The sequence below is a fragment of the Protopterus annectens genome, chromosome 2.part2, assembly GCF_019279795.1.
Source record: "Protopterus annectens isolate FY-2018-M chromosome 2.part2, PAN1.0, whole genome shotgun sequence".
NCBI lineage: Eukaryota > Metazoa > Chordata > Ceratodontiformes > Protopteridae > Protopterus > Protopterus annectens.
The window spans coordinates 472,452,337-472,468,960 of NC_056730.1; the positions used below are offsets into that span (position 1 = coordinate 472,452,337).

A 16,624-nucleotide genomic window follows, 5' to 3' on the forward strand; every position below is an offset into this window, starting at 1 on the left:
TTAGTAATTGAGCCTCATCTGCCTCTAACATTGGCATATTTAATTATTCCATAGACATTTCCATTTGTACCTTTTCATAATTTCCATGTTTCTGTTTTGTACAGATTTTCATAAAATTTCCGAAATATTTCTAGTACTTCTGTAGGATCTACTGTTATCTTCATTGTTATAGGTTCCCTGTGCTTCTTGACAACCCCTTCTACTTTCTGTTGCCTGAGTCATTGTGCTAAAAGTTTTTATGCTGTAGAGTTATTATCAAAAAACAGTTGCTTAACAGCAATCTTTCTAAACTCATGCATATTATCAAGGTAATCCCTTAGCATTCTATAATTGCTCCTCTTCTTGTTCTGTGAAATTCCCCCTATTCTGCAACACTTAAACTTTGTCAGTCCCTCCAAATAATTCTTGTTACTTCTTAATCACATCTCTAGTTCCTTTATTCCCACCCTATTTTTAAACTCCACTTTATTTTTGTCCCACTCTCTAGCTATATTTTTAGACACACTTTCTATATTTTCTAATAACACACAAATAATTTCCACTACCAATTCCTTAAATTCCTCTCTTTTCAACAGATTTTTATTTCATTACCTTGCATTTTTATTTTGTTATTATTGATACATGATCTGAAATAGTTATTGGATGCATATCAAAACCTTCAATTAAATGCTCACTTTCCTGCGGAATATATGTTCTGTCTAGCCTGTTGGGGAATAATATATAAATTAACTCTGAACTCCTACTACTGAATTCACATCTTCCATGCCAAATATTTTCATATATTTCTTCAAAAATCTACCCTCCTTTGTTATAGTTTCCTTTCTGGGCCCCCCAGATACATCTTCACTGCTGCAAAGCAAATTCCAGTCCCCACCTATAAGTAATATTCCCTGCTGAAAATGATGTTTCCCAGAATTTTCTTAAGCTCCATTATAGCAGTTTTGGTGGAATATAAATACATGCCAGTGTAATCCTCCTCCCTTACCAGTAGATATTTGTACTACAAATCTACCAATATTATCTTTTGTATCGTATTCTACTTCTACTGGAACTTCTCTTGCAATTAATATAAGTACTGCTCTTCAACTTTGTCCCAGATATTCTGTTGAATAACCATCCTGAAAACCTTTCTTTTTCAAATTCACATGCTCAGGTCTTTCCAACTTTGTCTCCTGTAGCATAACTATTTCCACTCTACATTCTTAATATAGTTCAGTACTCTTTCTTTTTTGTATGTATCTGTGAGACCATTTACATTTAAAGATAATATAGAAACTGTCATTATGTTAAAAAGTTATTATTTCCCACCTTTTATGTGTAACAGATTTTTTGTTAAATGCCTAGTTCCAGCTTTTGTGCTACATGCATACACTAATGTTTGGCAAATTGATATTTTATACAGTTGTTTCTTGTCTTATCCTTTGAGCCTGTGTCACATCTTACTAAACTTTTTGTTTTATTGAACACCCTCAAAAAAAACACCCTCAATGCATCCCTAAAGCCTATTAACTTAATAGTAACACAAAAAATGTACATCTTTAAATATTGACGTTTTACCCTCCAAATAGGAACAATTGTCCCAGACGGACAGCCACACTCACAAACTTGGATTAACCTAAATGGAAGGTTCTTCATGCTAAGACGCAGGGTACAGCATGTGCTTCTACTAAGTGCTCTCTGATTTTGTCTTATCTTTATTACTCTCCCAGATTGGGAAAACACTTGAATACTTTTAGAAAACACTATCTCCTGGACATTGAAAGAAAGAAGTATTCTGTTTATATTGCTCTTTATCAGATTGTCTCCATGGAGATATGAGAACCATATACACAGTTGCTTCTACGATAACTCATTTATTTGCTAGGGAAAACACTTTTTATTATAGTCAATGTTCTTTTTTATTTATTTGCTTTCTCTTACAACTTGTTACTATGTTAAGCAAAGGGCCTTAATCTAGTCATTCTCCTATGCCAGAGTGAGAAAAAGCACATGAAATTTTCTTGTATCATTATGTTTTGACCACACTTTTCTTCTTTATTTACATTGCAATGCCTATGTTTCTTAAAATTGAGCAAGGAGAAAGAAAGAAAGAAGAAGGAAAAATAGTGGCACCTGCTTACTTTAGTATTCCCATTACACTCAAAAATAACCAAGAAAGCTTTACTTTATAGCATGCAGATTTTATCCTGCATTATAAAAATACTACTGTTAAGAACAGAATTTTGTTTTACCTACTGTTAAACTCCGTCCTCCCTCTTCCCCTCTCCTAAATGTTCTTCCAAACATAAATTACATGAAGTAGGGCATATCTATATAGTCCCCTACAAGTTTAACAAAGTCAAAAAAGTCTAATATCTCCATGTTTTCTTGTTTTGTCTTGTTTTACAAATGCAATTAATGTTTGTAATCCCACATTTGTTTGTCATTTCCAAGTTGCTGGTTTTATCCCTGCTGATCTCCATTTCCCAAATCCAGTCTCTGCATCATTTCCAATGTACTCCCAGTTCTTCTAGTCAACTCTTGTGCTTTTTTCTGTCTCTCAAGCACTTTACATTGAAACATTGTAAAAAGGTTTCACTGGCACAGTCTCTCTGTGTGCTTCATTACCAGAAGAACAAGAAGTAGAATGTCCTTCTGTTTCATAGCTCACTTTTTGGTCGATAAACTTTTGTATTTCCTCCTTAGCATGTTCTGCATCAAAAGATTATTTTGTTCTTTCAGGAAAGAATATTCTGAAAATAGCTGGGTACAGTAGCTTGAATCTCATACCTGCTTCTCAACATTCCCTGATTAGTGGAATACATTTACTCCTCTTCTGCCTGATGTACAGTGAGTTATCATTTTTCGCAAACATTCTACTGCCTCCAACTTTTAGTACTTTGTCCTTTAGCCACAGTTTTGTCAGAATCAACTCCTTCTGCTGGTATGATTGCATCTTTACTATTAAAGGCCTATGTTGCTTTCTCATGGCCAGGTTTGGAGTATACACACTATATGCCCTTTCAATTAACTTACGCTGTGGAATACCAGTCCAGAAGCTTATTTGTGCTTTCATAAAATTAATACAGTCTGTTCCTTCCCACTACTCTGGTACAGCAGAAAATATCAGGTTTTTCCTGTGTGCTCTGTCCTCTAATTCTATTATGTTTTGAAACATCTCTTCTTGAGCAGTCTCATATTCAGGCAGCCTTTTCTTCATTTCAAGCTCTGATTTTCACAGTTTTATCACCTCACCTGAATATCTATTTAAAGCTTCTTTCATTTTTTCCAGCCTTTTGTTATTTGATTTAATATACTCCTTCAGTGTTTCATTTATTGTAATCAGCTCTGAGTACTTTGACTTATTTTTTCTCTAGGTTACTGGAAATCAGGTCTTGCACCAAACTGGAGCTTGCACTGCTTTTTGGCTGAACAGCTGCAGAATTCTTCCCAGTCAGTGTTTTTTCCTCATCTTTTGTGACTGATTTTCTTCCAGGTTATCTGAATTTCTTTTCTTTTGCTGGCATAGAGGTAGTGCACTTACTAGCCATTTACTGAAATTTATCCAACATACAATTTATTGGCTCTCTCTTCTGAGTTTCTTTTTTCACACTGGAGAGCTGAAATTAACCTGTTACTCAATGTGCAGCCATCTTGGAAGACATCAGAAGCATTTAATTCTTAAGTGTCATCAGGCAGGAGACCAGCCTTGGCCTTTGATTAGAAATTACAAATACCATTAAGGTTTACTAATCATCCCCTTAATTAAAATTGTGTATGGGGTAGAGCTGTCTTTATGTCTTGCTCTGATGCCCCAGGAGATGAACTACTATCATCTTATATACAGACTCTATTTTCAACTGGATCAACCTATTAATTTGTTGATGAAAACTAGGATAGTTCAGATCAAAATGGCTCTGATTTCTGACTCTCTGATGAAGGTTAAACTTTGTAGTTGTATAGCAAAAAGACATTACTGAGTCAGAATATAACTTTTTCCACATACCTGACATCATGCCACGTTTCTCCATTATGTAGACCATGAGGTTAGGTTATACTGATAGTGATGTAAGCATCATATTTCATATTTCATATTAGATTTAAGTCAATTCTGATTGCAGGCAGTACTACCAAATCCTTTGAATGATTTCTTAGAGATGGAACATGTAGGTACTTTTTGATCTACCATCTACCAAACAGTACCAGTAAATTTCTGCAAAGGTTCACAGATTTATATGTCTGCATTCTATCTAGCCAGACAGACTGACTAATCTTGGATGACTTTAACATCTGGGTACATAATGAAATTGCTGATCTCATTGTGGAGCTCTTTTATGTGATGGAGGGACTCAATACTGTTCAGGCTGTTCCTTCTGTTATCTATATAAGATGCCAATGTTTTAACTTGGTTTTCCAACTTGAAATGGTTACATCATACCTGGTGATAGAACCTTGGTCTTTGCTGGACTACCACATGCTGTATTTTACTCTGGGGTTCTGCTTGGTTGCATTACTTGATAGTGGTTGATCCAGATATCTGAGTAACTTTTTAGGTGTAACTTATTATCTTGTCCTGGATCATATTCTGGTACATTACTGCACAAATAATTCTAAATTGCAGGTGCAGGCCTATAAATGGCTACAATCTATTTTTTCTCTCAAACTACCATGATATGTGTACACCCTGTCTCCCATGTGAATTATGAAAGTAGGTACAATCATAGATTTTGTGAGATTCATAGACAGTGTTGAAGTTTGGAATGTATATGAAGATCATGTCTACTAAAGGACAGGCTTAAATTGTTGGGTCATAGTATGGTCTACCAATCAAAACTCATATGTAAAAAGGCAATATTTGTGTCTAGTGAACTTTTTGCAACGGCTAAGCACCCTGCCACGCTCTTCTATGTCACTGAAGCAGAGTAATCTGTCCTCTTCATTAAATGAGAAGGCTTTGAAAGTGCCTGAATGTGAGATGGCAACATACTTTTTTTGCTGATAAAATTTTCTTCAACAGGTGTGCTCCTCTTCAGTTACTTTGCAATGGGCTTATCTTGGTCCTTACAGATTTTAACTGTTCTGAGTTTAATGGTATTAACTATGAATGGACCATGAGGATAATTTCAACAGTTCATCCTACATATTTTTCATTGGACCCAGAACTGTCAACAGCTGTAATATTCTACCTTGTGTCCCTAGGCCCAGTTATTTGTTATATCCTGCAGTCATTTATGTGTCATACGAATGTTTTATCTAATTTAAAAAGGATGCTATAACCTGATCCTTGAAAAAACATCACTTGATCCAGATGATATGGTAAATTATATCCTGACCTCTAAATTCCTTTTTGTAAGGAAGGTTGCAGGAAATCTTATATTCATTCATTTGTAATTTCAACTTTACTTTCATGGTGGACTCTTTGATCCACATCAATCAGGAATAAGAGGACACAGCACTGAGATTGTCTCTTATGAGTGGTTAATGACCTTCCAGTGGTGAAGTAGGGAATTCCCCAGGACTGCAACCTGGTTCATAGAGAGTTACTGGCCATAAAATCCAGAAAACCATTGAGGAGCCTAGCCTGATTTCCTAAGTACTCCAGAGCAATTCATGGATAAGTGCATTGCTCAAAGATGTTTAGTAGTGAAATTAAGGCTGACGGGATCACATTTTTGAATTAAGGAAGCAAATCATTAATTGCTCATATATTTAATCATCTATTCCAACTGCCAGACCATGGTTTGCTGTTTATTGTTATTATTATTTTGTTTGAATATTGTTTTCATTCTTTTAATGTTTTGTGCAGTGCCTGGACATTTTAAGTAATTAAACTTTTAAAGACATCTTATATCTTATTTCTTATACTTTCCCCTAGTAAGTTATCTCATGGCATTACCCATCTCTACTATACTTCATACTGATTGTGCTACTTTCCAGGATCGTACTCATATATTTGACCTAAAAGAGCCACTTGGAGTCACATACCCTACTTGTTGGCAACCTTTCTTCTTCCCATGTTACAAGTTTTGGTATTGAGTAGATTTTTCTAGTATCTTAGATATTAATCACAAAAACTAACAAACTAGGACTGAATCAAAACACTTTTCAGATGAAGTTATTGGTAATAGGGATACCTCTGTTGGCAAGAAAGCATAAGAAAGAAGCTAGTATTCTAATACATCTATCCTTATAGTTCAGATGGTCAAGAAAATGATGAGATTTGTTAGTCGAAACTCAGAAAGAACGTAGACCAATTCAGACGGACTACATTTAAAGCTACTGCAGGTGTATTTTAATAAGTGAGTTGCCAGCTTTCTGTAGACAGTATATTCAATAAATCTGTGGTATAGAAAACCAAATGAAAGAAGTGGCTCACAAAATGAAGCTTGTAGAGTCAGTTATTCAAACAACAATATAGAATAGCTTATGCAGATTTCCTTATTTTACATGCAGTTAATGGGAATGTCCAAAACTCTGAAATGACAGTAATCCATAAGAGGCAAATTCCTCCTAAGATTTTAGCAAAATAAATAAATAAATATTTATTGCTAAACCTGCAAATAAGATTTCCTCTATTTCCCTGAAGTGAACTCTCATTAAAGACTATGTTAGCATAACCCAAAGCAGTGAAACAGTTTATTATAAGATTTACAATAACCCTGATGTTTGGCTGAGACAGGGCATTACAAAGCAGTACTCCTTGATGAATGCCTTGGTAGCAGCCATCTTGTGATTGGCTATGGCCCCCAAAGTAAAGTAACAAATGAATAAAAAGTGGCAGGGAGGCTCTGTGTTTGGCAAGTGCAAGAAGAATAAATAAAATAAACAGATTAATAATAAATTAACTTTCCATTGTGCTGTCTCACATATGGTAGATATACAGAATGAGTACAAACAAAAATGGAAAATTACACCATGAGAGCACTTAAATTAATAAAACAGAAAGGCAACAATTTGAACTTCAGCTTGTCATGTTTCAGTATAGTTGCAGTTGTGCCACGGTGCATCAAGATTCATTCTGCGGCACATTGTAAGTATTTACAGCTGTTGCTAGTACGACCATCTTGTATGGGATAGCAAAGCTATTGACAGTCTACAAGGTGTCATCATTACAGCATCATAGCAATATCAACCTGTAAACTGTCAACCCTTGTTCAGCCCTAGTAAGATCAGTTACAAGCATGTGTCTGTTGCTCATAATATTGAGTGCAAGCCAAATGGATATATTTCTCATGGTGCCGAGCTCAGCCTTAGCTCTGGCTGCTAAAACCTTTAGAGCTCTTCAGCACTGTCCTCGAATGCTCATACTAGCAAGAGTTGTAGCTCTCCCAACTGACCTAAAGAAAATCAACTCTTACTTAAGATTAAGAATGCAACTCAAGAAGCAGTTCTTCATCCAAGCCTAGTGCTCATGCATTAGCACAGGACATGTCACCTAATACACTATCCCTATCTCTTTTTCACACTTCTCTTCTCAAAATTACTAAAGGTTAACCCACTTGTTCACTAGAATGTACATTTTTCAAAGTAACTATTCTGAACTACTCTGTAATTACTTACATTTCTGCATATTCACCAGAATGTACGTATGATGTTTAATGTTTTTCTGTGTAACTAGTCTGAACTACTCTGTTATTGCTTACATTTCTGCTTTTTTGTTTGTGAAATGTTTTGTCTTTCATTCAGGGTGCGCCTGAAATTGGTTATTATCGTTCAATGCACTACCATATTAAACAAATATTTACAAATAAATAAATGGAAGTCCATTCCCTAGAGAACAAGTAGTGCTTGGAAAGTCCTGGAAGCACGGCTTTTTGTAACTTGCATTTTTCAAAATATGAAAAAAATCAGGAGAGCAGAAGTCATATGCAGACATTCATTTTTAAATGACACTAATCCACCATTATTCAAAATGATGAGTAAGACAGAGCTGGAAAAATTTTAACTGCTAACATCAGATATTTCTGTTGTTAGTGGGTTGTATAATTCCTTTAATAATAAATAATCTGTTCAGAGATTATGCCGATAGTTTTAAGAGAATTGAGAATTTATTGTACCATGGGTACTTAATGCAACTCACCATCATGCATTTTAACTCAAAATCATAGAAACAAACTGTCAAGGTACTAAGTGGGTCATATTTAAGAGATGCAGAATAATGCAGTTAATGTGCAAAGATAACATTTTGTGGTCAGTTATCTGACGAGAATGTGCACTGTAAATGAATAGATGATGGATTCTTTGCTGGACACTATTACAGACTGTTGACTGTAATTCACAAATTTCAATTCTCATCTATTTGCTGAATTATTATTATCTTTTTTTCAGCAAAGTAAAACTCCCCTTGGAGTAGCAGCAAGGAGTGGTGAAACTAACATTGTGGATATGATTATTAAAGCCGAAAGATACAATGCATTGAAAGAGGTCAGTACTATTTTCATTGGATACTGAATAATTTATTTTTGTACTGAAACTGATTATTTATTATACACTGGCTACATCAGGTGTCTTCAAAATATTTTAGTGGTGAAACCAGCATTGTTATTATTCACTTGCTTATTTAGTTTAGTTGTCATTTCTTAACTGGTTAAGTGGGCTGTCCAATAAACATTTTTCAGTCTTGACTTAGGCCACAAGGTAAAGGGTGAGTATAATATTCAGAAACACACATATAATGTGACAGCAAAGTGTATTACAGCTTCTAAAACTGTTTGAGCATCACTCAGCTATTGTGTGATGACAGGGACTAGCTGCTGTTATGTCATAGCATGATACTGATGCTTAGTAGTGCTGAGAGATGCTTAGCAGCTTTCATACCTCACAAAGATAAAACTTATAATCTCCACAGATTTGTTACAAGAACCACAGAAACAAAAATATTTTGTTTAGAGCGTTTATCTTTGTTTTACCAAGACTTCTTCAGAACAAACCCTTAAAATATTATCTGAATTCAAATAAATGCTTATGTTATAGTTACATGGTGACAATCAACCAACCATATTAATCCACCGAAGACCACACCCACATGCAATTCAATAAATACATGAAAATATAATTCGATCACTGATGCAAACCATTTAAAATCAATCAAATTTCTATCAAAATTATACCAGTAAATATAAAAATTAAAAGTAAAAATTAAAAAAACTAATTTTCATTAATTAAACATGTGCATATGATTAAAATAGGAATGATCATAAACATGAAACCTTTCATAATCACAAAATACATATGCAAGGATCAATATTAATGCTTATTAATTAACCAAAGTCATAAATTCAAATCTCTGATTTCAGATAGCTTTTCAATGAAATTATATTGTTTAAACATGGAAGGCCATCCTCCTGTAACTTGATCTGCCATTTCAATTCATGCAATTCCAATTTCTCCTTCCAAGGACCACCCCTGGGTTTGAGGCTTACCTTTTCAATAACACTAAACAAAAAACTATGGTTGGGGAATATATGAATATGCCTATATAAGGCATTAGTTGTCTTGTTATTATTGATGTCATAAATGTGCCGATATATGTGTTCATGGAGAATACACTCTGTTTTATTTTCTATATAAAATAGGTTCATAAGTGATTACTAGGCTAATGCTCCAGGAGAATCTTTATAAGCCTAGCCATGCTTACCAAGAATCAAAACCTGCACCTTGTATATGTGAGGAACACACCTTAACCATTACACCAACCCTCTGTGTATCACATTTAATGCACTGTGTCAAATAAACCACACCTTTTGTATAACATGTATAACAACCATAGTTTTTAATAGTATCGTGGCCTTTTAAATTTATAGAATTGCCATCATTTATCATATACATTGCTTACACATGCAACACTTGTTTGCACCTGTCTTTTCACATATAGGTACTTCAGTGACTGGCCCCTTCCTCTCAACCATGTTCTTAATGTTAAAGCCCCTCCTAAATATAAACCAGGTTGTAATCCTAGTTTTTTTGCCTAACCCATCTCAAGCTACTAGATCCCAAATCCTGACAAATGTATCTTTAATTTTTCATACAATCATGTTGTACGTTATAACCATGCTTTTAGGTCTATAGACCATGGACTCTATTGATGAAGTTCACAGTTTTATGAAACATACTAACGTTTTTGGGGAATTCTACTAATTTCTTAAGATTCGCTTATAAATATTCTTCTAACTGCATTGATTTTTTGGATGTGATGATCAATAAGGCTAATTTAAGTAAAATTAACACAAGTTTATATAGAAAACCAGTCCGTAAAAACAATTTGTTACACAGGGAAAGTATACATCCTAGGCATGTCCCACGTAATGTTTTGAAAGGACAATGCTATCGAGTTTTGTGTTTACATAATGATAACCAACAATTAAAGACAGCCCTGAATGAATTAAAATCTGATTTTTTAAAAGAGGTTATAAGGAATATGGAATTGACTCTTGTATAGAAACAGCATGGGCTGAAAGAGAAAATAAATATAAACCTTATTTCAATAAGAGGGTGGTTGTCACTGATTCCATAGTGACACAGATTGCGCAGAAAACTCAACATTTAAGGTTCCCTGTGTCTTTTTCTAGCAATATTGATGCTTTTTGCAACATAGTTAAGAAGAACTGGAATATTTTAAACACTATGGAAAAATTGAAAGGTATCATAGATGTGGTTTCCCACTTTACTTTTAAGAACAACAAATCATTGAAGAGACATCTGTGCCAACATGGGCACATGTATACAGAGCGTAGACTACCTAATAAACAAGGTGTGTGTGTGTGTATATATATATCTATATATATATAGATATATATATATATTTATATATATATATATATATATATATATATATATGTAGAACTTGCTCAGCATGTAAATATATTTATAATGGGGGGTCTCTATAAGCATACCAACAATGGCTTTAAAATAGAACCTAGATTTGTATGCAGACTATTGGACCACTAATTTAGTATATTTTTGTTTTTGTACTATATGCCATGCTTTTTACATTGAAAAGACTAATCGTCCTTTTAAAGACAGAGTTTTAGAACATTATAGGAACATAAGGAATTGTAAGGAAATTAATGCACTAGCACAACATGTGCTACTCTTTGGTACTGACCATAATTTTAAATTCATGGCTATAGAGATCAGTTATACTAATATTAGAGGTGGCAATGTTAGGAATATTACTGAGGCTGTTGAACAAAAATGGATTTTGACGCTACAAGCAGATAAACCACCAGGTCTTAATGGGGCCATCTCCTTGAAACCTTTTCTTAAGGGACATTCTTTGAAATACTGGAATGTCACTATCTTTTTATTTTGTTTTTATTTACTAACACATTTCTAATGATTTTTATACTATATAAATGTGCTTTTTACTAGGTATACATGTTTAATTATGTAGAGATTATGTCAACTACTGTCCTGAATAAACATATTAACCAGAAGGAAGGGCACTCATTTGAGTTTATAGTATTACTTATGTCCAATGTGAGTCCTAGGGGTGGTAGTATTCAGAATAGAACAGAAAATGAGGAACTTAATTGGATTTTAACCCTACAAGCAGGTAAAGGCTTTGGCTTGAATGAGTGTCCCTTTGAAACCCTTGTTAAAAACACGAAGATTGATTCATTGAGTGCTTGTAATTGAAGATTCTTAATAGGTGAATTAAGTAGCTGCACCTGTATATAAGTGAGTCAGCTCACTGTATTTATTATCATCTGATGAAGTTTTGTATGAAAGCACTTACATTTGGCTTTGAATAAATTATTTCAACCTGCAGCTGTGGTGGTCATACTTTCATTTTGGATTATAGTCCTGTGGAATAGCCTGAGGAAACTCAGTGGCATAATCTAAAATTTCAAAATACACTGGTGTCTCCTGCTGGACATAATCAATGGCCCCACAATGTCCATTACAATTTTTTCAAATGACCCTTAACTAGTGGCATTTGCATTACTAGATTTTTAAATCCCATGTTCAGGGCTGTCTTCTGACATTCAGGACAGCTGCCAAGAGTTTTAAATTTCTTTCATTATACATGACCAACAGAACCTGGCTAGGATCCCCACTTTATTCTTGTCTGTGCCCAAATAACCCTTCCTAATTCATGACTATAGACCATTCTATTGATTATCATTCTAAACGTTTTAGTACTGGCAACTGTCTTGTAATTTCCTTTGCTTCATTTACCACTCTATACAGTAAAACATTCTACTACTCCAAGTATAGGTAGGGTGGTGGCAGCTAAACAGAGGGGCCCTCCTACACTATGCTGGATGCATTTATCCTGGTCCAACTCAGATTCTTATCCTTCCACTTGGCCCTCCTAAAGTTCAAGCAATTTACTTGGAGTCTGGACAGATTAGACCTGTTTCACTTGTTGTGTCCTGAGAGGTAAAAGGTGCTTTCTCCTCCCCCATTAAAATAGGCATACTGGTCTCTGTGACCCATTCTTACCTATAGAAGGGTATCTCACTCCAAAGCTCCAAGTAATTCTCCCTATTTTCTCCCTGACTTGTAGTATCTGTCACATTTTGAGAGTGGTTACTTTTCCTTAACCCTCTTTTGTAACTTAACTCACTCACTCACTGCTGTTTTCTGGCATTCCTCACATTCTTTAACTGACATTCTCCCACTCCTCGGCTCCTAGCATCTTGTCTCTTTCCTTAGTACTCACCTTCCTCTATTTTACTGGCATTCTCTGCCATGCAAGGAGACATATTCTGTCCCTCCCTGGACAAGTTTATTCATACCTCAATCTTGCCTGACCCTTCCCTTGTGCCTCTGAGCTTCACATGGCTGTTGTCATTACTGTTCTCTGGTTGGTTAGGACACCTGCGCCCTGTAAATTGATAACATTTTTGGATCAACCTCTGTAATAAAGGCTGGGCTGGGTTCCTTAGAACTATCCCCCTCCCACTCTCTCCACAGATTCTTACAGAAGGGAAGTCCTTCCTTATGACTGCATCATGGGTGAGATACTGCAGCATGGCTACTGGCTGTACGATTTATCCAGACTTGGTTTGTATCTGTACCACGGTGATTGAGTAGTGCCTTCTCTCACCGTGAATACAGGCAACCAAAATGCATTTAAAAGAGTGGGACTTATTTTACAAATGTATTGGGATTTTTACTAAGGTAATCAGGATACCAGAATCCAACAGTCCCCAATATTCTTGTCCATCTAATTTTAGTAGACATGTCATCCATTTTGCAGTAGTACAATTACAAAATGTAGTTTCAACCAGCCTGTATTCCATCTCCTCTTCACTCTCACATCCTTGCTGTCTTGCATAGGAGTGTCCAGCTTATTTTCCCCACGATACTTGGCAGTAAGCCCCTGCTATCCACTCTTAAAGCACTCAATAGAAGTCATTGTCCCTTTCAGCTTGTTTGCAGTTTTATCTACTAATGTATTAAATGATTCTTTTGAACACAGTCTCATAACAGTTTTCTTTCTACCAAAGTCATGAAGCTTTAAACATCTTGTTGATCCACTTGACACACCCGCCTCCTAACAGTTGCTAGTAAAGCTTTATTTTGTTTGTCTATTACAAGTATTTCTAACAAAGTTTCCTTGCTATTAACACCATCTGAGTATAACAAATCTTTACAACGTGTTTCAGTTCAAACAGTTGTGGTCACCATTTTAGATGTGGAAAAAATCCATCTGTGAAACTTATGGACTTTGTTCTCTGTATTGAGGCTAACCCTTTCCAGTAATCTTTTTCTTACTTTGCCAAAATCACTACAGTCTAAATTAGGAATGTTAAGTTATGCACAGAGAGGTTCCTTCATGAAATACGCTGCTAAAACGCGATCCCAGATGGATTGATCCCAGCCTTCCTAGCTGGCAATTCCTTTGAAGGTCACCATTTATGAGAAGAAGTTGTCATTACTGTTGAGAGGCTTGAAAGGAGGTTCACACCTTGAACAGACAGTGGGTTTAGCTACTGCTACCTTTCCACCAGCAGCAATAGATATGGTTTGTAGCAGCTTCTCTACCATAATCATAACTGGTTTCTTGACTCTAATGCCTTCCAGACTCTAATGCCTTAATACCAACACTTCAATGCTATTAAAGTAGAAGCTTGTACAACAGAGCAGCATATTCAACTCTGCAGAAACTGTATGTGGATCATAAGAAATGTATACAGCAGGGCATCCATAGTTTAAACAAGAACTTCACAGTGCAAAATGCACAAAAATAGGGGACACACACCAATATAGTTACAGTGATAGTATGCATCTATAAAACAATGAGCAGTGTTACTGCAGACATACTGGCTAAAGTATATGAGACAACACTGCCAGTCAGGCTGCCTATGTCATTGCAGATACACTGATCCTAAGAAGCCTACTGAATGCACTGCTTCAGCATACTGCCAGTAATTATATTAATGCCAATCTTGCAGCTTCATTCTGTCCATAAAAAATTATGCTCCTAGGTTAGTCCATTGTACTGCCTATATTAAGCTTATGGCAAACTTTACCTTGGTTACTGCCCTCATAAATTGCCACATCTCCCCTAGGTTAGAAGTTTCCAAGGCTGTAAATGGCAATGCCTATCCTCAGTAATCTCTAAAGCACTCACCAAAAGCAACACCAAACACCACATATACCCCTAGAGCCCCAACAGCAAAGCCCACAAGGCAAACAAACACATTACCCAGGACTCTTGTCATATGTGACTCTATTGTATGATGCACTGATGTTCCACTCACCAGCCTGAACAATGAGAAGATAATGGTTAGTTGGTAATCTGGAGCCAGGATCCACCAAGTTACACACCCACATAAGTCACCACATCACAGGTACTGGTATGATTCTGAACCCTGAAGAAAGGCCTGCAATTTAGTTACTTTTCTGGCTGTAGCTGAATAACTTCTAAGTATAATGTAAAACAAAGTCTTAGCCACACATAAATGAAGGTGACGAGAGACAGAAAAGAAGAAGTCATTTTACAGAAGGTAAAGAAAATAATAGTGACTCACACAAATCAAATTATATACCAATGGTATGGGAATTCAAAGTTACTTCCTTATGTCTGGCATGAGTCATACAAAGCATTATGGGAAAGAGAAAGGGTTGAGGAAGAACAAGATCACATTGATACATCAAGCCCCACTGGTAGCCATGTTGTGGAAAACAGGTTAAAATTACAAATAAAGCACCTAGAGTGATTTTGAGGTGTTAAAACAAGTCAGGAAACAAAGATAGTGTGGAAAAAAACATATTTTGTTTAGTTCTAGGTGGGGTTTTCCTTTAACTATACTTCTATAGACTGGGAAACATACACTGTTTCATACTCTCATGCACAATGATTCCTGGACTTTCTTAACACAAATAACTTTGACAAGAAAGTGTGCATTCCCACCATCAAGCATACTGGACCTGGTACTTACCAACAAGGTAGAGAACTGCACCCCCATCCACTGTGTCATGTCCTCATTGGTGACTATGGACCACAAAGCTCCCTCCTCTGAAATAAAAATCAAGTGGGTAACCCCAGCAAACCATTTAACAAATAGGAACTATTCTAAAGCAAACTACATCCTGCTAAGCAACAGTTTGTCAAAATTCAATGCCCTTTCCAAACCCTAGTACACAGCAACCTATGTGGAATTGTTCATAGAGACACGGCATAACCATATAAATGGCTGCATAGAGGCTACTGTACCTGCTAGAAGTAAGCCCAAAATAAACTCTAAAAACAAACCACACTGGTGGATTCCTAAACTTAATAGGGCATATAACAATAGGAAAAAGGTCATGGCTAAAGTCAGGAAGAACAACTCCCATAATGATAGGAGCTCTCTAATTAACTAAACAGGTCAATGTTGCCACCTTCACTGAGCAGAGTAACACATCAAATTTGCTGGTTGACAAATTCAGTTTATATGTCAGCCTCTACTCCAACTCTGCCTCCCCCCATGAAATGCCTTGACTATTAACAGGAAGCAAGTCCTGGTGGCACTCACTAGGGCCAAAAACACAGCCTCAGTGGGCACTGACAGCATCTCAGGATGCCTCCTAAATATCTTGAAAAATAACCTATCAAGACTACTTGAGTCACTTTTCAACTGTAACCTCAAGACCGGCTTTGTACCAAGAAAATGGAAGACTGCAACAGTTATCCCACTTCTCAAGGATGGACCATCAACTGACCTCAGACACTACAGACTTATTAGTCTGATCAACAAAGACAACAGGCAAGCTTCAGACACTGGACCCAACCCATTTTGGCTTTGTCAAGAGAAGGTCATGCCTACTAAACCTGGTGGACATTTTGAGAAGGTCACCAATGCAATGTATGAGGGGAAGACGGTGCATATGTTCTACTTGAACCTGGCAAAACATTCGATACAATACCCCACTCAGGTATAGTTGACAAACTCACCAAACTGAGCATAATCCCCTATGTAACTCACTGGATTTTCAGCTGCCTCACAGACAGGACCCACAAGGTCAGGATTGGTGAGACCACCTCCACTAACAGACTGATTAACAGCAGGTTATCTCAGGGCTCCATGCTGGGACCACTCCTATTTGTCATCTGCTTCTCAGAGGTAAAGGCTAACATCATGGGCCTTTGGCTGACCAAGTTCACAGATGACTGCAAATTGGAAGCTATTGTATATTACTCCTATGGCAC

The 16,624-nt window shown here is 36.2% G+C and overlaps 1 protein-coding gene across 2 annotated transcripts in view; it reads left to right on the plus strand.

Annotated features, from left to right (window-relative positions):
- ANKDD1B (ankyrin repeat and death domain containing 1B) overlaps positions 1-16,624 on the plus strand; it is a 1,083,940-nt gene that overhangs the window by 780,397 nt on the left and 286,919 nt on the right. For both annotated transcript variants that reach the window (XM_044063959.1, XM_044063958.1), the window contains exon 12: positions 8,308-8,403. In XM_044063959.1, coding sequence (XP_043919894.1) covers positions 8,308-8,403 — 96 coding nt within the window. The remainder of the gene's footprint in view (positions 1-8,307; positions 8,404-16,624) is intronic.